This window comes from Perissodus microlepis, chromosome 9 (genome assembly GCF_051167445.1).
Source record: "Perissodus microlepis isolate ML-2025 ecotype Zambia chromosome 9, ASM5116744v1, whole genome shotgun sequence".
Taxonomy (NCBI): domain Eukaryota; kingdom Metazoa; phylum Chordata; class Actinopteri; order Cichliformes; family Cichlidae; genus Perissodus; species Perissodus microlepis.
Window position 1 is genome coordinate 27908328 of NC_140469.1, and position 24420 is coordinate 27932747.

General features: G+C 42.6%; 1 protein-coding gene across 3 annotated transcripts in view; it reads right to left on the reverse strand.

Annotated features, from left to right (window-relative positions):
- The window catches only part of LOC146380674 (disco-interacting protein 2 homolog C-like), a 71836-nt gene that overhangs the window by 23134 nt on the left and 24282 nt on the right, over positions 1-24420 (reverse strand). For 2 of the 3 annotated variants that reach the window (XM_084939979.1, XM_084939977.1), the window contains 17 exons: positions 22147-22437; positions 21670-21792; positions 20614-20760; positions 19457-19576; positions 17423-17620; positions 15253-15344; positions 13367-13477; positions 12304-12427; positions 10839-10948; positions 8848-8950; positions 8647-8711; positions 6452-6545; positions 6203-6322; positions 4657-4771; positions 3781-3920; positions 1823-1959; positions 1534-1742 (listed from right to left, as the gene is read on the reverse strand). In XM_084939979.1, the coding sequence (XP_084796105.1) occupies positions 1534-1742; positions 1823-1959; positions 3781-3920; positions 4657-4771; positions 6203-6322; positions 6452-6545; positions 8647-8711; positions 8848-8950; positions 10839-10948; positions 12304-12427; positions 13367-13477; positions 15253-15344; positions 17423-17620; positions 19457-19576; positions 20614-20760; positions 21670-21792; positions 22147-22437 (2299 nt within the window). The remainder of the gene's footprint in view (positions 1-1533; positions 1743-1822; positions 1960-3780; positions 3921-4656; positions 4772-6202; positions 6323-6451; positions 6546-8646; positions 8712-8847; positions 8951-10838; positions 10949-12303; positions 12428-13366; positions 13478-15252; positions 15345-17422; positions 17621-19456; positions 19577-20613; positions 20761-21669; positions 21793-22146; positions 22438-24420) is intronic. The other variant, XM_084939978.1, reaches the window with a different exon arrangement.

The window sequence follows — 24420 nt, forward strand, 5'->3', positions numbered from 1 at the left end:
AGAGGTCGCTGCAGATGGACTGTTTGATGCAGGTGGGTTCCCAAGTCTTCCTTCTTTCCTTACCCCCTTTGTTTGTCAATTTCATTTTTTTCCATGGATCCTTCTTCATTTGCTTTCCTTGTTTCATAACCTCTTCCTCCTCGTTGCTCTTCTTTATTTCCCTTCCTTCCTTCCTTTGTCTGTTTCATTTCTCCTTGGCTTTTCATGTGTCCTTCTTTCTGCCCTTATAACTAGCTTGCTTCCTTATCACCCTTATTTGCTCATCTGTTCCTTGTACTTGTTTCCATTCCCTTGGTTTGTTTCTTCATTTCATCCCTTTGCTTTTTCCTTATTTTTCCTTTTCCTCATTTCCTTCATTTCATCCTTATTTATATACTTTTAAACATCTTTGTTTCCTTATTTCCTTTATTTCTAAATGTCTAAATATTTTTTCCATGACTCCTTCTTACCTCCCTGTTTCACTGCATGTCCTTTTCTTGATTTCCTCCTTCTTTTTTGCATATCACCTCTTCTACCCTTGTCACCTTATTTCCTGCATCCTTAATTCTTTGCTTCCTTTCCTTGTTTCACTGCATATTTCCTCTCTTTACATATTTCCTTCTTTGTTTCTCTGTCGTCTTCGTTTTTCCTGTAATGAAGCCCAAAAGCAGAAACTAAAGGCAAACATGGATGCTGGTATAAATATAATGAAACCTGATGGACTTTCAGCCTTTCTTCTTCATGTTTCCTGAGACTGTTTCTGCAGCTGCTTCCTCCCTGAGTAGAAACTTTAAATAGCTCCGGGAAACGTCATCAGAGGCTGTCAGGTAAAAGATGAATTTCCTGCTCGGTGGCCGTGGACACAATTAAACTTCACTCTATTACTGTTTCTGGATTCATCCACTATTGCTCTACTTTATTAGATTTATTATGAGCGATGGCATTGCTCATTTATCAGCGTATCAGCATTTATCAGTAACGTACCGATGTCGGACATCTCGCTGGTTTTCAGCTTCTGTCGATAGGAACGATGATAAAAAAGATAATAAAATAAAAACCGATTCGCTGGCGGTCGAGTCATGTGACATTTGAGAAATGTGTGACTGCAATATTACATTTTCAAGTCCAGCAAACTTTAGTCTTTGTGTTTTAACATTTTAAAACCTGGAGCTAAATTGAGCTAAATTGTTTTCAGGTTTGTTTCTTTTCCAAAACCAAATTTACTGTTATTAATCAGAACTGTCTGTCATTAACATTTTATATACACATAAAACATCTTTTGGTGGCAGAACTAAAAGGTCACAAACTGCTGGAAACCTCTGATTTCTGTCAGGAGCCATTCTAGTTAATGAAGAGTTATGATGACCTCATGGCGACGACCACAGACTGGAGGTAAAAGATGGCCACTATGACACCTTCTGTTTGAATTGTGAAGCTGAGCGTGTGCACTGTGGCCATCTTGTTCTTTTGAAACAACAGGGGAGGGATGGACCTATGTTCATCTTTTTTATACAGTCTATTGTGACCCTCAAACCCCACCCACTTCACACTCACCTGCCCCTGTAGACGAATTTCATTGGCTCCACTGCGAGTGCAGTGGCAACGATGTCATCGGCATTGTGCCTCCGCCCGCTCACCATGATGAGCCCGTCCATCTTGCCTGTGATGAAGACGAGGCCGCCGGGGCCAATGAAGCCCAGCAGGCCAGTCCGCACGAAGGCGTACTCACTGATCAACCCTCCGCTGGAGCTCACCGGGTAAACCTGCAGAGGACATTACAGCTATTACAGTATTTTTTTATTTTGGCTTTAGTGTTTGGGTTCATGTCTTCACTTCGCCTCACCTCAAAGGTGTTCTTGGTCATGCCCGTAAGGCCGTAGTACGATGTCCCGGTGGCGATGGAGCAAACGCAGAGCTCGCCGATCTCATCGGTCTGACAAAGCTGGGGCACGCCTTCCGGCTTTACTACACACACCAGACCTGGGAGGACGAGACACACACACGGTTAACACTCCTGAAATGTCTCTGCTTGTTTTAAAAAGAAGTTCTTTATGGCACGAGGAGGAACATTATTCACTCCAAACGCACCTGTTTATGAGACTCTCATTTCTCAAAGCTAAACTCTGAGCTTAAAGTAGGTTGTTCCAACCCGAGATGACGTCCCCTCCTGTCTGTGTCACAGCAAAGCCAGGTTACCCGTGTAAAACTGAACTGGTGACAATGTAGTCCTTTTTTAAAGAAATATTTTGGGCTTCTTAGCTTTAATTGTAATATGTTAGTGGAGAGAGCAGGAAAGCTGGAGACATACCAGCAGTAATGCACAGAATAAATGGCCTTGGGCTGGGTTCAAACCCAAGCCTCTACATTAGCCCTGCAGCAGACTGGTCGCCTGCTCAGTCCAGGGAGCTACAGCAGTACCTGTGACATACTCTCACGAGCTTTCTGATTCTAGGATTGGCTGTGAGGACAGCGATAAGTATCACGTTACACAGCACAACTATAAAATGCTGCATCTAGATCAGTTTCAAGTGACTCAGCAAACAATTTTTACCCCGTGCTTCAGCATCTTCTTATTTCAGTCATTACAAAGAGAAATGCATGCAAGATTCCACAGAAGCTGAAGGAAAACAGATTTTGCTCCTTAGTTTAGTTTCCTTTGTGGTGCTGCACGTATAATCTCTGTGGTGAACGCTGGGCAGCGCGACTTCACAGGGGCTGTTGCTGCCTGTGTGTCCTCACTCAGACCGACTGGAAAGGACCAACTTTTATTATGGAGCATCAGTTTTATCTTGGGAAGATTCCTAACTGAGCGAAGCAGCACAGTAAGAGGTGATCAAATTCCCGTAATACTAAAGAAAAGCTCCAAAATGACGACTCTAACTCATTTACTTTTAACCCATGAGATGAAACCGTTTTATTATTGAGTACAACTGCTTATTATCAACATTAAAATCTTTTAGTTTGCAGCTCAATGAGCACATTTAACTGTGGATTGCATTTTTATTCACGACTCTAATTGCAGACTAATCTGCACTAAAACTAATCAGTGAGAAGATTTTTACTCTAATCCATCTGCTGTAAAATGGGACAAACAAATAATGCCACTGGTGTCTGTGGATTCTTCATTAAGACCTGAACGGATGATGTTTGGTCCTAAATGCTTTTCAATGTTCTGTGTTACCTTGTTAAACTATGTGTGGGCTTCACCCTGGAGGGGAAAACTCGGCTCATTAGAACAGATTACAGGCTCTGCAGCCGTACTGAAAACTCTCCTGAGTTTCCATAATGTACAGCAGAACAACGCTTAACTCGCTCGTTCATGAGGAGGGAGAGAGAAAGGGGTTAAAGACCGGACACTGATGAAAAAGAGAAGCTGGGTCTTAAACTAATTTTACAATTTAATGAACTTAAATTACAATAGATGGAAAAGTAGAAAGGAGAAAAAAGTTTGAAAAGTTTGCTGGCTCCTTACGTCAACATTCAGTCACACTTTTGCTTGAATTGCACATTTCGATTACGATCCCCGCTTTTATTTTGTAGAAACACAAATTCCCCAAACCCAAGTCAGGCATGTGTGAAGCTCACAATCATTTTAGGAAACTGTTTAAAACCCTTGTCTTCTCCAAGATACATTATACTGCTGTTTAAACGTATCCCACCTCCGACTTCCTGCTTCCACGATTAAAATTCAACATTTGTGACACTAAAGTTCTGTATTTGTAATTTTCCTGATATAAATCTCAGTTACACCAGCTCAACCACACTTCCTCTTACAACACACACACACAGAGAACGATGTACCTCCGGGTGTGACGGTCCCCACATCCTGAACAGTGAGCACCGACAGCCGCTCCTCCGTGTCGACCCTGACGACGCTGTAACTCAGGCCCTGCATGGACAGGACGCCCCGACCTGGAGGCTGGCTGCTGTCCTCCACCGGCCTGAACACACAACCCGACACACACAAACAGCGGTGATCCTCTGACACAGCTCGCATCTGTCCAAACTGACAGACCGCCACACTGCAGTACAGCACACTACTGTGCAAACCCCTCGTGTATTTCAATTTAGCTTCCACGTGTTTCTTTAGACAGCGGCTGCTGTTTCACTCATTCTCGTCGCAGTCCTCCTGCCCAATCGTTCTCTTTCCATGAGTCACTAAACACTGACCTTTGGATTGTTCTAGCATAAAACAGACACCTCAAATGATGAACCAGTGTTGTGTCTACACATCAAAGACAACTTAGCAATTTTAAATTGAATCTTTAGGCACTTTGCTACTAGCAGCCTAAACACATCATTTATTCCCATTTCTTCAGGTGAATCTATGAAAATTGTCAGAGATAACACAGCTCGACCGGCATAACACGCAGTGATTCCTGGAGAACTATTAGCCAAAAGTTTGACATATCCATCCAAAATGAAGCTGACTTTCATTAGTAAATGTATATTTCAGATATTTTAAGACTTCTTCGGATGTTAAGCTGGATCCGGGTAGGCTCCTTCTGTTACTTCCTGTGATAAAATCTGTTCTGCAAAGAGAATAAACTGGACTGCTTTATGTAAAGTTTTTCAGCTGTACATAGAGTCTCTGCAGGTGTGTTTCCCCAGGTGCATGCATATGAGACTGCTGCACATCTCTGCATAATCTGTGACGTGGAGGTTGTGTTTACGTACCTCCTGATGGCCACCGTCAGGGCCTCGGGGGAGCTGGCGCAGGGACAGATGACTTCAGTTCTCAGCCCTTTGGTCTGAAAGACGTTGAGGAAGGCGTCGCAGGACGAGATGGACCCTGACAGACAGAAACAATAACAGAGTGTCAGGACAGCTTCAGTTTCAGGTGTCGAGCCACTTTTCCCACAAACTCCTGACACGTGCAGGCACGTACCAGATCCCTGAATGTGATTAAAAAACACTCAAAAGACCTTTTGTACTGAAGTTTTCAAATGTTCCAGGCCAGTCACCCTTTTATGACCACGTTTTCTATTTTATTAGCACAGGTAACAGCGCACGGCTGGTTTTATATTTTGTTTTTGGGTTTTTTATTTTCTCATTGGAGGGCAGCTGTATGCAGGGATCAGCTGAAATAATTATTTAGGGCAGGAATATGAGTTCATCCCAGCGCACTCAGGCTAACATGTGTCACCATGTCAGAGCATTTAAAAATCAGTAATGTTGCCAGAAAGCTGTGTGTTTTGTATCTATTTGGTAAATGAATGGTAAAAATAAAGTGTGTATTCATAACTGTGAAGAGAGATAAACTGAAAAAACAAATCAACACCTTTTTGTGTCATTAACATAACATTTCCCTTCAACTATCACTACTGCTTTCAATACTCCACTCTCACTGAAACGTGTCCACAGTGGTTATCGTGCATCCATCTGTGTGCTTGACTACAAATGAAAATGTTTGTCACTGACAGACAAACCTGTGTGATTTCTGAATGTTTATGATATGCTAAGATTAAAGGTGTACCGACACACTTGTGTCTCTCGCTCCTTCACCTCTCCTTCGATCGCCCGTCAGTCCAGGCGACTTCTCTGTTTAGAGAAGCAGTTAGGCTACATCGCTGCTTTTGTTTTGTCTCCAAATTTCTACATTATTTGTGGGGAATTTCAGGAAGGTTTCATCAGAGATAGAAAAGTTTGAATTTCATGTCTCATAAATGCTTATCACACTGAAATGAGAAACTTTGGGAGAAACTCTTGATTTTTTCAAACAAATATCACCAACCAGATCCAGATTTCCTGGGGCTGATCCTCTAATGTCAGAGCACACCTGAAGGCACCATGAGACAGCACCTGCTCAGAATAAATGTTATGACCTGAAAATCCTGCCTCGTGCCAAACATGATGCAACATGATGCAAGTTTCAAGTCACTGCAGCTTAATGCAGAAAAACAAGTTTTCTGTGGTCACTGCTAAACCAGTTAAACAGTTACTGAACTTAAAGATACAAACCATCAGTCTGGATGGTAAAAACATCACTTCCTGGTTCCAAGCTGTTGTATTTTTGTCTCATGTTAGGCTGAAAACCTTTTAATGTACCAAGTTTGCGCAGTCGGACACATCCTGCTCTATTCCTGTAAAGTGACCCAGTTTCCTGAAATCCCGAGAGTTTTCTTTTTTTCTCATTTCCCTGACATTCTCTATCTGGAATACACCTCGCTAAACTCCCCCGTTAGTGAAAGAGCTCGGCTGTGAAGGCTGAGCGCGACCTTACAGGGGTTTGATCCGTCGGCCACCAGCAGCATGCGCAGCGAGCTCAGGTTGATGTCCTTCTGGTCTTTGTGGGCCACCAGAGCCCAGTGCATGTCTCTGGACTTCACACAGGCCACCTTGGCTGCAGGAGGAGATGCGCGTACAGAGAAAAAGAGTGAAATTAGCATTTAATCTATTTGACAGGCAGGTGAATGGAGGGACTTGACTAAGATGAGTGACAGGTGTGTGTGTGTCAGTATGTGTGCCTGACCTTTGTACTGGCAGACTTTCTGGATCCACGACAGAGGGTTGACCTTCATCAGCGAGTAGGGCACGCTGATCACGTGCATCATGTTCATCACACTCTGCACACACACACAGAAGAAGACATTCAGGCGAGGCTTCATGTTAATATCTTTGGAATAAAACTCTTCTGTTTTTTTATGTATTATTTGATAATAAATGATAAATGGGCAGGAGGCTGGGGAGCGTGGGCTGAAAGCCTGAGGTGAAGTCGACCAGGTAAGCTACGAAGATATCTGTGCATTAGGTAAGACAGGCATAATCCCTTATGAGACGCTTCAGTGTTTCCCACACAAAGACCTCACTCGGGCAGCCGGCCAGCTACATCAGTCCCAGCCGAGTGATTCATTTTAGCATTTCTACATTTTTCAAATCTGTCTGCAAGAAAAACCCTCTGCACCCAATTTAGGCTGGTTCTCTTGCTCTTATTTTGAAAGTTCATTCACTGCTAATCATCTTGCTCTGGCCCCTTCACTCTTTCGTTTTCTTTACTAACCGGCTCACTGGCCAGGTTGTTAATGTGCAGGTCATTAATATAATTCAGGCGCTTCCCCGCAGATAAAGGATCCTGTCCCACTGTTGGACTAAACCCAAGTCCACCTGCTTGGACGGAAACACTAGTTTGGACTTTAGCAGAACAGAACAAGGACAGTGGAGTTCATCAGCAGCTGGAGGAGATCCTTTTGCTTTTGGGAAGCAACTGGGAACAGAAGAGGCAGAGCGTGAGAGACGGGTGACTGCCAGAGTAAAGCCTGAGGCAGAATTGAGCCCAAGCTGCTGCAGGAAACACTTACAGCACTCAGATGCTACACAGAGCTCAGCAGACCAGCCTCTACACGTTTAACCTGCGTACTGACACCAGGGGGCGGTGTCGTAAAACCAAGTGTTAAAAGTCATCTTTGATGATCTTTTGCACAAATGCAGAGGGTCACTGATGTCCGGCTACACGTCATTGGCCTTTTTCTTCCTTTCTTCCATAACCCGTCGTTCAGCACAGCTAAAGAGCTCCGCAAGTTCAATACATCAATGTAATGGACTTGTCTTTCTGTGAATCCTATTATTTACTTTTAATTTTCCATCCTTCTTTGTTCCCAATTTATTCTTCTGAATTGTTTTTATGTGGATCATAATTTTGCTTTTATTTATCTTGTAATTATTTCTTTTATTGATTGTTTTTCTTGTTTTCTGTGCAGCACTTTATATACGGCATGCTTAATTGTGAGTTTTAAAAATACTGACTTGACTTAATAAAGTGTAAAAATGAAAATTAAAAACACAATTATCATTTATGTATTTAATCAACCCTGAAATATAGTTCTTCTTCCAGATGTCAGAGCAATGAAAACGCTTGTTAATTTCATACTGAGAGATTTATTCATCTTGCAAAGGCACTGTTTTTGGCTTGGACAGGGTGGATGCCAAAACGCCGATTAATGCTTCATCAAATATGTGTTTATTCTACACAAGAAGGAAAGGACGTTTAACAATGATGCTATAAGCTGGTTAACTTATACTTAAAGGCTCGTTAATATACTTAAAATGGTAAATGGTCTGTATTTGTAAAGCGCTTTACTTAGTCCCAAAGGACCCCAAAGCGCTTTACGCACTCAGTCATCCACCCATTCACACAAATATCTCATAATAACAACCGTGTTTATAGTCATGTTTCATATGGTAAATGGTAAATGGTCTGTATTTGTATAGCGCTTTACTTAGTCCCTATGGACCCCAAAGCGCTTTACACTACATTCAGTCATTCACACACTGGTGATGGCAGCTACGTTGTAGCCACAGCCGCCCTGGGGCGCACTGACAGAGGCGAGGCTGCCGAACACTGGCGCCACCAGGCCCTCTGACCACCACCAGTAGGCAACGGGTGGAGTGTCTTGCCCAAGGACACAACGACCGAGACTGTTGGGCTCGAACCGGCAACCTTCTGATTACAAGATGAACTGCCAGCTCTTGATATTAAGTCTTACTGATCTTTTTCATTTTTCAGATTTTTTGACTCCATTAGGACGCCCATTGTGAAAAATATTTGCTTGACAATTAAAAATAGTGGAAATTAAAGAGGAATAGTCAAAAAAGTGACAGCCCTTCTCCCAGCTAAAACCAACAGGAAATTAGTGTCATGACCTATGACCTCTTACAGGCAGATCTTACCGTCAGGATGCCGTGCCACAGACCCACGTCTTTTTTAAAGTCCAGCACGTTCACTATGGTTTCAGCTGCAGGCAGAGATGGGACAGAATTACTTATATATAACCCTGAGACTGCACAGTGTGTCTGCATGCATGTGTGTGTGTGTGTGTGTGTGTGTGTGTGTGTGTGTGTGTGTGTGTGTCTGTGTGTGTGCGTCCTTACCCTCAGTGTAGCTGCAGGACTGAGTGAGAGCCTGGCAGTGTGTGAGCAGAGCGATCCTCGTCACAGTGACTCCCAGCACACTGCCGTCCTTACAGGTTTTATACTGGGAGGAAAACAACAGATGGATCATTGAAAGCAAAACAGAGGGAAGCTGTAAGTGACAGACTAAACCCTGCTGTACCTGTCGTTCAGTACAAAAACTCATTTCAACTTTGAAGAAATTACATTCGTGGGTCTCTGCAAATAGATTATTACTAAAGATAAATGTTGCTGATTATTTATTCCTTTGTTTTTAGTTCGTAAAAATCCAGATAATTGCAAAAACATTCATTTTAAAAACAATATAAAATACCACATGCTGATATTTGGAAGTGTGCTTTATCGCTTTCTGGCCTACATACGCAGACTGACGCCACTTTTATGTCTGCAGCTACATGCAGCAACTGGAGTAGGTCACATTAATGTTTCATATATAACCTGTTTTCTCACGTTTATTATTTATTTAATGTAAAACATGTTGAGAAAAACACTATAGAAATAGCACACCCATTTCAATCCAAGCCTAGAAATCAGATTCTTTCTAAAAGATGGTCTTGAAAGAACGGTGGGCATTTAAAATATGAAACCTGGTTTCCTTCCTTTGACCAGCAGGAGGCGAGCCTTTGACTCATGGTCACATGTAAACAGATGATAAAGCAGAGTATGCTTTGAAAAAAGAAAATTAGTAGATGACTGCCCCCCCCCCCCCCCCCCAATTACCATAGCTACTCCCACCTATACACTAAACTGTTCACTCAGTACACCTGTTCAGCTGCTTCTTAACATTAATATGTAACCAGTTCAAGCTGAGCTGACTCTGAAGCTGGCAGGCTTGTTGGTGTCAGGCTGGTGTATTTCAGAAACTGCTGATCACAGAAACATCTCTGAGATTCACAGAGAATAGTGAGAAAAAGAGAAAACATCCAGTGAGCAGTTCTCTGGAAGGCAATGTCTTCTTGATGCCAGAGGTCAGAGGAGTGCGGCCAGACTGCTTCGAGCATCTCTGAATGAACAACACACTGAACCTCGAAGCAGATGGACGACAGCAGCAGCAGAAGGCCACACTGTGGCCATGCCTGTCAGCTAAGAACAGGAAACTTACAATTTGCACACGCTCACAAAAATTTGGCCCACAAAAAAAGAAAACATGTTGCCTTTTCTGGTGAGTGTCACTTTCTGATGGTAGGGTGAGAATTAAATATAAAGGAGATGAAAACATGGATCCATCCTGCCTCATATCAATGCTTCAGGCTGCAGCTGGTAGTGTAATGGTGTGGGGGACATGATCTTTGGCCCTCAGTACCAGCTAAGCATCATTTAACCACCACAGCCTACCTCAGCATCATTGCTCATCTTGTCTATTGTTTTATGACCAGCTGACAAATCTGTAGCAAATGTGTGACACTATCATGTCAATATGGACTAAAATCTGTGAGGAATGTTTGTAGAACTTTGTTGAATCTATGGAAGAATTAAGGTCGTGTGTATGTCCAGTCTGGCTTTGACCAAAGGTGAGAGAAAATCCAAACTTGGCTACCAGCTCCTTTCAAGCTCACACAAGTTTGATTTCCTTACTGAGTACAAAACCTGACATGAGATTGTCAGCAGGAAGCAGATGCTTCTCGACAGAAATAGTCTGGCACAGGTTCCCGATGTAAACACATACCTTTACACCTACAGATTTTATTCTCTCCACCAGAGAAAGGAAACAAACATGTTTACCACAATTCAAATATTTGTCAATGCAGACATATGCAGTAAGCCTGTAACACTAATCCTATCAGCACAAAGTGCAAACAAACAGCACAAGCAGCAACCCAGCGGTTGGTGAGATGGACCACAGGCAACAGTTTCATTGTGCCTTTGTGTTTGCATGTATGTGTGTGTGTGTGTGTGTGTGTGTGTGTGTGTGTGTGTGTGTGTGTGTGTGTGTGTGTGTGTATTAGCCTCACCTCTATGTAAGCAGTGTCATTATTTGCATCTTTGATGTGGGGGAACCAGTCTCTGGGCGGTTTGGACAGGTGCTTCGACTCTGTTACAAACCACAGCAGCTTCGGCCAACCTGCAGGGGTGAGAGAGAAGCAAAAGGTACGATAAGTAATGAAGAGAGACAGAGGAGTTCTGATATGACTGTCACGATGCTGATATTTGCTGTTTTATTTTGAAAGTCATCTTGGTTTCTTTGGTGGTTTTGAGTCCTCCCCACAGCTGAAAACCACACTGGGAGCATTTAGCCTGCACAGGATCTTGTATTTGGAGAAGATTGGGTGCTGTGTGGCATTCCTGTGTCTGACCTGCTGCCCTCCGCACCTGCTCCATGGAGCTTAATCTAACTTCCACAGAAAACAACAAGGACGCCCGGGGTTCAAGGCTTCTCTTCAGCTGCTACACCCTTGTCTTTATACTGGTGTGGGCGGTGGTAGCATTACTGCAGTGGGTAATTGTATGATTGACCTTGATTGTGTTTATCGGTTCTCTGTGAATATTTATACTCAGGTCCAAATGCTTTCTGTGAGTCTTTGTCAGATTATGTTTTATCCAAGTTCCTTTTGTCACCTCCTCCGTCTGCACTGGCTGGTCCATTGTTTAGTTTTACCTTTCATGTATGCCGGGCAATTCGATTGGCCAGCTGCTCTGACAGTGACAGCGCTTCCACCAATCACAGAAGCAAAACAGCTTAACAGAGTCCTCACTAATGAGCATTTTTTTCCCTCCCAGTTAGTATTTTCACACCCATGGAAGCGTTTAATGCCGCTGAAAGAAAGAGAAGATTCTTACTGGCACTAACACAGTGTAGGAAGGCGATGATAGTAGTGCAGGGAGTTTCACTCACATTTGTGACTGAAAATAGATGCATGCAGATTGTAAAATGTGGTTTGGAGCATAAAAATATGATGAGATCCAGCACGAAGGAGTTTTCATTTCTTTCAACAAAAACTGCAGTTAAGATGGTCGAGCTGCAGTGAAGAGACGGTTACAGCTACAGCTGCAGAACTCAGCATTTTGTTATTGTAATTACAACAAAAACTTGCGACGGTAGAATCGAACCACCTGTGCAGAAAAGTTCAAAATAAAGAAAACAATCTTTTCAGCTGCTTTCATATACGCTCGCTTTGTTTTACACAGTGACAGCCTAACACAAGCTTACTAATTACTCTGTAAATCTAGATTATTAATAAAAATCTACTGATGAAGTATTACACAAAGCCACTCAGCAGTCTGATTCAAATGAGCTTTTTTTTTTCCAAGCCAGTAAAACTCTGGAGAGTGACAAGATGTTTCTCTGACAGTGTGCTCACTTTGAATGAACACCCTTTCTCTTCTCTCGTTGTGCACATTTAGCAAAGCCGCCCATCCCCCCCCCCCACCCCGCATCACGCCTTTACAACTCAGCTATGATTGATGACTTTCCCTCACCTTTGAACTGTGGGATCTCTCCTGTTGCACTCTTGGGAAGACCCTTATGGCAGGCATCACTGGTCAGCGCCACAGTAACGCCGCAGCTGCCCAACAGGAATCCAATCTGTTGGCTGCCGGCATCCTATTGGATGATACAGAACACGATGAAAAAAATAAAGCTGATGCTTTTGCTGTTCAGATATCTCATAACTACAGTAAATGCAGAGCTATATGTTTGTAAAAGACTTCTACTGAAGCACAGAATAGAACAGAACAGCCTTTTAATGTTATTGCACGTATACAGTGAACTTGCAGTTACACTTGTGAACATGCAGCGCTGGTTTAGAAGTGACTCTTGCTGCACTGCTGCTGCACTGCTTCAGCAGCCCAAACGTAAATTTTATGGAAAATCCTGCAGCACAAATGCAGGAGGGGGGAAGGGGTTCAAGAGAGGCTACCGACATGCAGCAAAAGGCATTTTCTGCTAAGCAAGTCATCACTGTGTAACCATGCCAACCCTATGCTGGCCACTGCGCTGCAAAGACAAGCAGCTTTGTCTCAGAGTGAGCAGAGACTAAAGCAGAAACAACTACGATACAGGATGGCATCCAAAAAAGAAGCTGCTGAAATCTGAGGTCACTGAAGGTGAAAGATCAGCAGTTGTAGCTGAGCTGATGTGTGTTTCCTGTGTGACGGTGGGGCAGCAGGAGGGCCCGTTTCTTGTGTGTCAACTGTATTTTTTTGCTTTCTGTTTAGACATGATTATTTCCTCAGAAATACTTGTTGCTGGTAAAAGGCTGCAGCTGAAGATCCAAAACATTTTATCAACTGTCTGAGGTATGGATAAGGCTTCTGTGCAAACACGACTGAAATGAAACGCAGCGGGAGTCTGGAGCTCCGGGGGAACGAGGTGAAATACAGATGTGGCCACAGCAGGTTTATGAAAAATCTAATTACCTAACATCCAGTAGAGACTAATCCTGCACAAAACAGCTTCAGCAACAGATTTAAAGGTAAAGGAAAGGAACCAGAGAGCTGCAGCCACGGCTAAAGACAGCTGATTTGCAGTGCTCTGAAGTACCTTGCGACTTAGGGGCACCTCTATGGGAACAGGGACCACCTCTGCCAGCAGACAGCCGTAAAAGGCCACCATGAAGGCCACTGGGTCGTTGTTCGGAAACACCAACGCCACCTAGAAGGGAAGGACAGAAGACAGCACTGGGGTTCAGAGAACTGAAATCACTTTCTAAGGCTCAGAAAGCAACACAAGGAGTGAAAATTTCAGTCAGTTTCTAAGCGACACGCAAGTTCATGTAAAGTCACCAGCACATTTATCTGTATGCTCAGCACAAGTTAATTCGCTAGAATGACTAACATACCGCTCTCAGTGTTTATTTGCTTTTCACTGAGAGCAGAGTGAGGAGACTGATAACAGTCTTGTGTTTGTGCACTCAACATGAATCCAGAGCAGATCATTATGTCCACCACTGAAACGTGACGGTGAGGATAACATCACCAACACTGGGCATGTGTGTGAGTTTAATAATCATTACGTTACAAGAAAAAGTGATCGTGGCTACATCTGGCAAAAACCACTGTGTGCAGCTCCTTTTAAATGGACAGAGATGAGGCCCAGTATAAACTGTGACAGGCAGGCAGAGCTGGCATCAAGTGTGCTCAACTATCTGAGAGCAGTTAAGGGCGGAGGGTGATCCAAGACCGCAGCACAGAGCAGTCGGCCATCAGTGAGAGTAGTTATGACACTGATTAAGTCAGAAACTGTGCGAACAGGAGGAGCTTTCAAATGCACAGCAGCTGTAGGAGGTCTACAGCTGCTTAAAAAAACCCACGAACAATATGAGATGTAGAAGAATTTCAGCTGACGTGGCCTGGCACTGAAATCAGTTGATCTTCCCGCACTGTGGAAGGCTGAACTGAGGCTATGATAGACTTTAGTGCTGGGGATCAATACTCCTTTTATTTAAGAACACTTTAAGAAATCATTCCTTCTGTTCTCTATCAAACGTAACAACAGCTCTTCTTTTTGCCACAGCTGAACAGCACACACACACTTCTGTATTATGCATCCTGCTGCTGTTTCTCACATTTATGCTGCACATATTTTTTTATCACTGTTCGATATATCAAAATTCTTTGCACCACTACCCTCTCAGACCCATTATGCTTTTCCTAATAAAAATCTCCCCAGGAACGACTCAATGAAAGTAAAGAAGAGCAGCGAGCTAGCCTCACAGTGACATGTGCTCCATTAACCCCGACACCAGTGTCACATCTCCCAACTTATTACAGACAGAGAGCTGTTGGTACTGCTTTTTTTAATGAAAAGTTGATAACAGCCTCACGTTGCATTGGTGTCATTTCCACTGCTTGAGCACCTCCCATTTATTGAAACTGGCACTGGTGGTCTGTCCGCTTTACATATGCATCAGCTGCATATGCAAACTGGACAAACTGGAATTGTAAGCATGTGGTGATGTACTTCTTGCAATCTTTTACTGCTATTCCAGCAAATGTATTTTTCTGAACAGAACAGAAACCTACAGGAGGTCAAAAGCACCTTAAGTGCAGGTTTAAAAGCGTTTTCTTTGTGCTGAACAGAGTCAGGTTAGATTTGCTTCTGCTCGCTGTGCTAAGCTGCAGACTGCAGCTCAATATTTTGCTTACAGATATTACAGTGGTATCAATCTCTCAGTGAAGTATCCCCTTCATTCTCAAGGGAATACAACAGGAGCTTTATTATAGAGACATTTTTTGGTCAAATAAATAATAAAAACTGCATATCATCATCAATATACCAGCAAATATATAGTTATCTGTTTTAATAGATTTTAAAAAAAAAAAGCTAACTTGGCTGAACAAAGTATCAAAGGGTTGGAGTGAAGTGAGCACAAACAAAAAGAAAAAAGTGAAAAGTGAGAGCTGCAGTGGTGGGCGAGTGTGACTCACCCGATCGCCCGGTCGCACCATGGGCTCCTGCTTGCTGCCCAGTTTGTGGAGGATGTTGTAGGCAAGCTTGATGCTGCGAGACCACAGCTTCCCTGCAGGGAGCGGGACACAGGATATGAGGGTGCGATTGAGAGAGGGGGAGGGAGAGAGACTGAGATTGTGTTTGTGTGTTCTTGCACTTCTATTTTGAGGCAATTCAGTCGATAAGAGAGGAAAAAAACTGTCTGAAGTGATGACATTTAAGAGCTTTCAGCAGTCAGGAGAGGTCACTACTGACGTCTGGAGAATGGATGGATTATACTTAAAAGCAAGTGTCTAACGCACAGTTGGTGGACAGGTGCACAGGAAAGAGGAAATCATGTAAAAATGGTGGGGGGAGGGCACATTCCTGCACACTTTCAGCCCTGAGTTTATTAAAAATAGAATATTAAAAAAATGCCGCTACTTCTTTTGCATAATTTGATTTCCCTGTGCAGCCTTGTCATATACTGTTACAGAAGCTGCAAATACAATGAAAAATTGGTCAGGAACGACTTGAGAAACAGCAAAAAAAAGCTTTCAAGGTGTCGAGGTCCTAAGAAAATCCCCAGATCCCAATCCGATCAAGCATCGAGGAGAAGCCCAGCTCACAGCAGGACCCACAGGATCATTAGGCTGCTGGTTTTAATGGCCCGGTCTGGTCATTATATGTGTTAGTCTCAGGGAGTGTCTCATTATAGTCTACATCAGAGGTTCTCAATGTTGTGATGACCAAGTGCCAATTAGGAAAAAAGGACTCAAGATGTTGTTTAATTAATACAAAAAATGAATGAAAAAATGAAAAGAAAGGTCAGGCAGTAAAAGAGCTTTATAACAGAGTCATGGACATAACTATTCATGTTTAATTAGTACTTAAGATGTGTCTGTTCTGATGGATTTTAATATATATTATATATATATATTACTATATTGATTTTAGGGGGATTTATTTTGCTATGAGAGCTGTAACAGAAGAGTTCAAACTTTTTTGTCCCTTTTGTCCCCCTTTTTTGCTAAAACCAAAAGAAATCAAACAAATCAAATCAAAAACCCAACATGACTCTTAAAAGAGGAATCATGAAGAGGCAGACCAACAGAGGGCAAACAAATGATCTCATAAAGAAAAGAGGAAAGAGGGCACAACAGGCGGCGATTGAAAAGGAGACCAGGTGAAACTAATGAGGGTGGGCGGGATACTGAGCAGGAAGTGAAGAAACCTTCAAAGTAACCAAAAAGATAAATAACCATCACAGACACCAGAGACAGGGGGACACAGAGGGGCCAACAAAACCACCAGATGCTTCTGTGGATGTTTTATCTTTTGTTGTTCCACCACTTTCCTGCATGACACACTCCTCTTCTCTTTAGTAAAAAAGTGAAGCAGTGGTTTAATAACAACTTCACTTTCATGCAGTTTGTTTCAGAGATTAAAATAATAAAATTAAAATATTCTATTTAGTTTATTTAGGCATATTTAGGTCCCTTTGAGTATTTTCACCGATTTCTGGTTGCACTAGCTTCTCTCTGTGAGCAGACTTCAGTCTATCACCCTCTGTATGTGCGAATGGGGTTAAGGTGTCACTGGAGTTGTTGACAAGTTGACAAATAGTAAATTAACCGTAACCAAACAAGAACAGACACCAAATAACCCCAAATGTATTTACTGGTCTGACAGCAGGGCCACTCCAGTCAGCGTCAGAGCCGGGGTGTCAAATTCATTTTACATTGCGGGCCACATACAGCCCACTTTGATCTTAAGCAGGCCGGACCAGTTAAACTCCCCTTTCAGTCATTGTGAAGAAGTCACATATTTAACTGTGACCAAGCTGCTGTGACAAAGAAAGATGAATAGCCATGAGAGAGGTTTTTATCAGCAGGAAAAGCTGGAAAAGTTATGAAAATACAGTTAAGAGTCCAAATTTAATGCTTGTTCTTGTTTGTAGTGAGCAGCAGATCAAACAAGTTAAGAATTATAAATGTAAAGACCAGGAGTGTGCACCATACGGCCGGCTGTACACCACCCCTGGTGTGAATCATATTCAGCCAAAACAGCATGCATGTCTGTGCATTTTTAAATTCTTGAACTAGCAAAACATTTATCTAACTGTAGCTCTGGTGGACATGAATGAGTGAGCACTAAGTGTGTGGTTACCATATGTGAGCACATAGAGGGGCTTCCCTGCTGTGTCCAGGCTGGTGAGGCAGGGGGCTTTCGGGGAGATGGTTCCCCAGCGTTGGAGAGCCGCCTCCAGAGAAGGAGGCCAGTTAGTGACCACCCCCAGCGGCTCTCCTCGCACTGGCATCATCTCCGCCCCCTCCGGCCGAGGCTGGTTAGGGTCGGGTTGCTGGACTGTAACAGGATGAGGCCGAGAGTTTCATGAGTGCACAGCTCACAAACCTTTACTGTTTATTTGATTTCAAGTGTGGCCGTGAAAAAAAAACACATAAAAAACTTTTATGAACACAGATGTACTGAGGGGAACGTGAATAATCTTTTATCTCTTTTAATATTGAGTTCAGACTGCAGAGAGGCTGAGAGCGAGGCAGCAGCGGGAGGGATTTGACTGGATTCAATCTTCAGCCAGTGCCATAAAAATAGAATTAGAGTCAATTGGAAGTTTTAACCGCTACATCAATCCCAAGCTCAAAATTTTGTTGTATGATTATAACACACATGTTTACAACACACTGTCAAATGACTCCAGGATATGATTTAAAAGACCACAAAACTGGACAAAAGTATGAGTTTCCCAGAGAGTCGAAGAAACAGAGAGAAAACACTCCCAGATGGAGAGAGGCGAGCAAAGAGCAGGAAATATTTCAGTACGTTTACAATTTTAACCCTTTAACAAAACATCTGTGCTCTATATGAACCTTTCCCATGACTTGGAGTGTCCACAAAAAGACAGTTCTTTACATGGACGTGAGTGTTGTTCTCAGCATTAATGAAGATTTTGGTTACATTGGTTACCACTGCCCAACATCTTCCTGTATTATTTTATTTATTATTATTAACTAAAACTAAAAATCTGACTGCATTTCCCATTTCTTTTTAAATTCTGACGTCTGTCATGAACTAATTCAAAGAAAGAGCTTTTTAAAGGGTAGCAGATGATTATTGATCTGCACAAAGTTTATGGCAGCCACTCTGACTGTTTGGAAGCGTCAAAATTCAGTCTAATGTCTGTTCACAACTTGATATTTCTGGAGTCAGAGTGGACCATAAAAGGCTGGAGTGCTAAGGCTAGCAAACTTGTTTACCTGGGGTCTATATATTGTAGAGGTAAGGTAGAGACCCTAAAATAATAGAGAGAAGAGCACATCCCCGTCTGAGCAAGCGCTTGGCGACACTGGGAAGGATAAACTCCCTTTTAACAGGAAGAAACCTCTGGCAGAACCAGGCTCAGGGACGGGCCGCCATTTGCCGCGACCAGTTGGGGAATAAGATACTAACAGAAGAACTTTGCTTACCACATGTTATGAATTTGAGACATATTACATGTTATGTTAGTGCTATGAACCACACAGGACCAGCACAAACCTGCCTGAGGGCGCACTGTTCTGCAAAAATCAGTGTGGCCACGCCTATAATACTGCATAACTTTAAGTGCTAATAACATTTAAATAGGTTTGTTTAAAAACATTTTCAGCCCCATACAATTTTTATGAAGGAGAAAATTAGCTACACTGACTGATGTTGTTTCTTATTGTCAGCTGCCAACAGGTTTATTTCTGCTGTAATGTTTTTAACATGTGAGTCTATGGGAATTTACGCCCACATGGATCCTGCCTCGTGTGGTCATTGAAGGAACTGCAATTTCTGGGACTTAACCAGCTTACAAGACGTTCAGCTGTTAGAAAGATGCTGTAACTACTGCTGTTCTGTAATCACACGCAAACAAACTTATTTGCAAGCTGACCAACTGTCAACTTCAACTTAACAGAAACTCTTTTTTCCAAAATTTCTTGAGACCTGCAAAATTAACATTCACAGTTCATTTATTTGCACCCATGAATGCCACTTAACACCTCAGCACTGAGCTGTGTTTCTTTGAAAAAGGATGATTTTGCACACTGACCTGCAGCAAAGCTTCGGCTATGACCTCATTACGTGTTTATTAAAGAGATTTATTAAATGAATCACTTGGGGATAATTTTTTAAAATGAACAGAAAGACTGTTTTTACCTTCTAAAAGCTCATCAAAGTCATCAACAAAGAACTCTCGGAGTGGAGGTCTGCGAGGCTGCTTCAGCGTGTTCACCAGCTGCTGGATCTTAGCCGACACGCGACTGCTGACCGGAACACCTGCAAAAAGGAAAGTGGTGACGTGAACAGTTTACAAGACGATCATGATAACTACAATAAACCTCCAGTGTTACATGATGAAGACTGAGACTAAAATACTGCCTGTGATGTAAACCCTGGACAAATACTGAATGAACGATCCTGCTTTTCTTCTGACTTTCTTTCATATATGAGAGAGAAATAAAGAATTTGTCAGTCCTGTAAGCAAACAGTTCAAGCTTCAGAATGTTTTAAACCACAGACTGTATATAAATGATGTAGCCAACGTAAACCATTAGTTCAAGGTTAGTGAAATATGGTACTTTTGGACCTGGAGGCATCCCCCCTCTGGGTCCATTAAACAGAATGCAGGCTTGAAGCACTGCAACATTTGTACAATCTACAGTCTAAACATTGCATTTCAACAGTTTTTTAGACTCCTGGCTCTGTATGATGTCATGTGAGAATATCCCTTATATGGTCGTCTTGAGCACACGGGTCTGAGGAAAGCTGGCTTAAAGAGGGAGGAGCTAAAGCAGGTTGTTTCTGACAGAAGATGAACTTCACCAAGAGCCTGGTACATGATAAATATGGATTCATTTGGACTGTAAATAATAAAATACTAATCAAGTACAAGCCAATAATAAATGTATGAAGATGGAAATTTGCAGATTGGTTTCCCTTTAAGGCACTGAATTAGAAACTCTGTATTTTTGGCACAAGGCTCTGCTAAGTGGACCACAGCCTGTGATTATTCTGAGGAGCTCTCAGCTCTCTAACTGTGACTGTGTGATTGTGAAACATGCTGAAGAAAGAACAACAAAGGTGCTCTGTCAGCTCTGCTTAGAAAAATAAATGGTAAAAAAGTCCAATCTGTCTTCCAGGGGACTGACATCAACACAAACCGTGTAATTGGCCAGTTCTCTGAGGCACTGGTCCAATTTGAGCTCACTTCCTGATTAAAGAGTTGCTATTTTTATCAGACGGTCTCCAGTATTTTTATTCAGAGGCTCCAGCTGGGAGCTGGCTAAAGGTGTGACGTTGGCAGTGACTCCTACCATCGCCTGTCTCCATGCGCTCCGCGTTGCCGTATTTCTGCGTGTTCCTGGCAATGGTTCCCATATTGGCCATGTGGTGACGCTCAGTGTGGGAGTGGGACGAGTCCGACGAGTATCCCGTCACGTCCGGCGGGGCCGAGTGGTTCTCTGTGAGGCAGATGGAGAGAGAGAGAGCTGAAACAGACAGCGGTGACTCACTGTTCACCTTTATCACTGCTCTGTTTGTCAAGTGCCGTGTGTTATAGAGTCCACGGGCAATTAGACACGTTCTGATGGTCATCTTGTTTCACTGCTAATTTGGGTCACAGCCCTGACAAACACAGGAGTCAGCAGGGTCTGGAATAGCTGCGCTTCAAAACATCACTTGCTGCGTACACAAGTGTAAAGCTTTCAACGGAAAACTTCTTCTCCAAACATCAATAACAACAGACGTTTTTGGTCATATTAAAGGTGCACTTTGTAGCTATCCTGTACAGAATTGAACTAAACCTTTTACCACCAGGGGGCAGCATTTTACCAGCACATGTGTGCAGTCTTTTTCAAGATATGCAGCTGTTTAGCTTTATATATTTCTTTTCAGCCAAACCTATTTTCTAGAGAGAAGTTGCATTGACTCACTGGTATTACACAAAATTGCACCTCAGCATCAATTCGACTTGAGGCAATACCTCACAGTCTCCTTCCACATTTTATGGAGTGATTTAGTGCATTTTCAAAGGTTTTAAAAACAGAAATTGATAAGAAAACGATTTAATGTCCACATACTGTTTTGGGAATAGCTGACATTTGTTCTCTTAACCTGCTGAGGTCTATTCGGCCATCCGTGGTGACTCCAACTCTAAATGTAACCCTAACCTTTACTTAAACAGTTCCCCCAAGTCAAACTGTTCACATCACACATTCTGCCTTTCTCCAAACTCAAGGTTGGGGTTACCACCTATCATGTCTTATCATGAATGGTGATTAAAGGCTGCATTATTTTGATTGTTTATACTCACTAAGGCATTCTGCAGGCATTCTGCAGTCTTCAGAGACTCTGAAAAAGGTGAAACCTACCCTCTGACTCCAGCGGCGGAGGCCACAGCATGTCGGAGCCAAACTCACAGGACCGTCGCAGAGAGCCGCCGTTCTCTGCTATACTAAGAGCTCCCTTCCTCTTCAGAGACAGGTGGCCAATACCTAAAGGAGCAATAAACAGCTGTATCACAGTCAAATACTGTGAATTACTGCAAAGACTCTTGGACTGCACTCCTATTGGGCCATAACGGTACTGCAAGACCAACAAAATTCTAGTCCTCCTTGTTACAACCTCCGTTGTGTCAGAAAATAAAAACTGACTCCTTTGATCTCTTTTACCTTGTTTTCACTCTTTGTAGACCAAATGCTTTATCAGTAATAATCATTGGGTTAGACTATAATAAAAATGATATGAATTTCCTCATTTTAGGAATCACCTTTATTAAAAGACACAGGTGAAAATTTAAAATGCTGGAGCTGTATTAGGAAAAATGCACGAGAGGACTGAAGTCTTACCGTGGTGCGACTGTGACAGGTGGCTCTGCTGGTGGTGCGACTGGCCCAGGTGCGCCAGGTGCGTGTGCGCCAGGTGCGAGATGTGCATGTGCGCCAGCGAGTCGGCTAGCCGTCCGGCATTACCGCTGCCTCCGCTCTGCGTGGACGAGGACGAGGAGGAGGTGGAGCCTAGGTGGGCGGGGCCTAGCTGGGAAGGACGGCTCATCCAGTGCTCCATGCCCGACATGTCGTCACCTGGCCCCGCCTCCTCCTCTGAGCCCGACGAGGAGTCTGAGCACAGGGGGGACAGGCCTAGTGAGGGTCAGTAGCCGCCATTATATGTTAATAACAGAACTTTCACAGCATAAAAGTAACAATAATAAATAAGCAGGAACTGAAACGAGTGCTAACACAAAATAAGACCTTTAAACAATATTAATAAACAATTCAGCAGTTTGGGAGACTAGCTTCTTCCAATTAAATGAAATGATAAACACTGCTACGACGCCACAGCCATTTGTTTGCTAGATTAGCTCGGCATCCAATTTAGCTCAAGAGAAAAAGATAAAGGTTTGTGTTAATGTCCCAGCTCAGATCCTTTTTGGTTCTTTGTTTTTCTACAGAAATAATCAGATAAAACATCTTATTTAGTGAATTAGAGGCTCACTTTCTTATTGTTACGCTAATCTAACGTCCCCTAACTAAGTGCTTGAATGAGAATGGTATTAAAATTCTTCTTAGCAAGAAACTGGTTAACTCATTTGTTTATGGGATTTGAAATAGCTCTGACCAAAGTGGACAGGTTGTGTTACATCAGTTTTGTGCTGCTAAATGTAAAGAAATAACGTAATAAAGTTGTTTTTGCTCAATGTGTTTTATGCAAAGGTGAAATTGCTACTTTTTTAGTTTTGCATGTCTGTTTGTGGTTTTTCTTGATATTACATTCTTCATGACACTAGCTGATGACACTACGAGATGTGTGAGTTACGGAGAAGTTAGCAGGGCTTCAGAACGAAGAGGGGGAAATACAAACAGTAGGTTCCAGCGATAATCATGGGGAATGTATTTGGACAACGATGAGCTCAGAGCTAATCGAGACCCAGAGGGAACACAGTGAGCGCGGGATGTTAACCTAAGTAGAGCAATTGCACTGTTTTTGTTATTCGAAGTGATGTAATCCTGGACGTTTTCCTGTGAAGTCATGTTTTTCTGCCCTGATTATTGAACTGCAGCTGTGGAATGTGTCTATATTACTCGCCAAGGGAATTTTTTTTCATCATTCAGTTTGAATTCAGCTAACACAGAGATAATCCACATAACTGTGCTTGTGAAGAAAGACTATGGTTAATAAATGGATACCCCAAACCACCTCATACAACATTTACTGAACCAGCAGGCACTTTGTCTTCTTCCTGTATTTATATTTAGGTCTTGATACAATGAGCCCTGCACTTTTTTCCATTTCACCAAGCTCCTTTTTGGGTCACATTAAGGTCATTTTGAGCTGGGTTGTTTTTCATGCTTTGGCTGTTTTTACACAGTAATTTTCCGACTCTTTGGATAAATAGAATATATCTATATATATCTATTTATGCAAAAGAAAAACTAGAAGCATACAAATCTCTTGATGCATATTATTTTTCACCTAACCCGTGTGGCTGCACATGCGCCTGAAAATCGTGTTTTACACCAATTTTCTACGCTGGATTTATTTCTGATCAAACATTCTGATTTCCTGTGGGCTTGCTCGCCTCCCTTGTTTGAGGTCCCACTCCTGTGCCACCCCACATCCCTTCATTTATACCCAGCGTGGCATTTAATCCACGACTACTGATCCACATCTGAGCCTGGTAATAAGAAACAGATCTGAATTGAGTGTTTTTAAGACAATTGTCTCCAGTCAGTATTACAATGGTTCAGAAAAAGCCTGGAGACCATGATTAATTCTGTTCACCACTGAAGTTTGATGAGCTTTGGGCGACACAGCAGGCTCTAGAGCTGAAAATGTCAATAATTAGTCAGCTAAGGTAGTAACAACCACGAGAACCAATTTAGGTAAAACTGGCTTTGGGCTGCACTTTAGGAAAAAGGCTGAATTTACTCCTTTAAACGAGTTCATTGTGTGAACATGGAGGAGCAGTAAACATAACATGGGGATTCAGTTTCCGCTCTGACTTTCCTATAACAGGAAGCAAGTAAGTGTCCCGTGTCGACCACTGAGGCTCATGAGTAAGACGAGCCTTTGGGGTGATGTCGGGATCGCTTAAGAATTTTCTCAAAGGTTAAAAAGCAAAT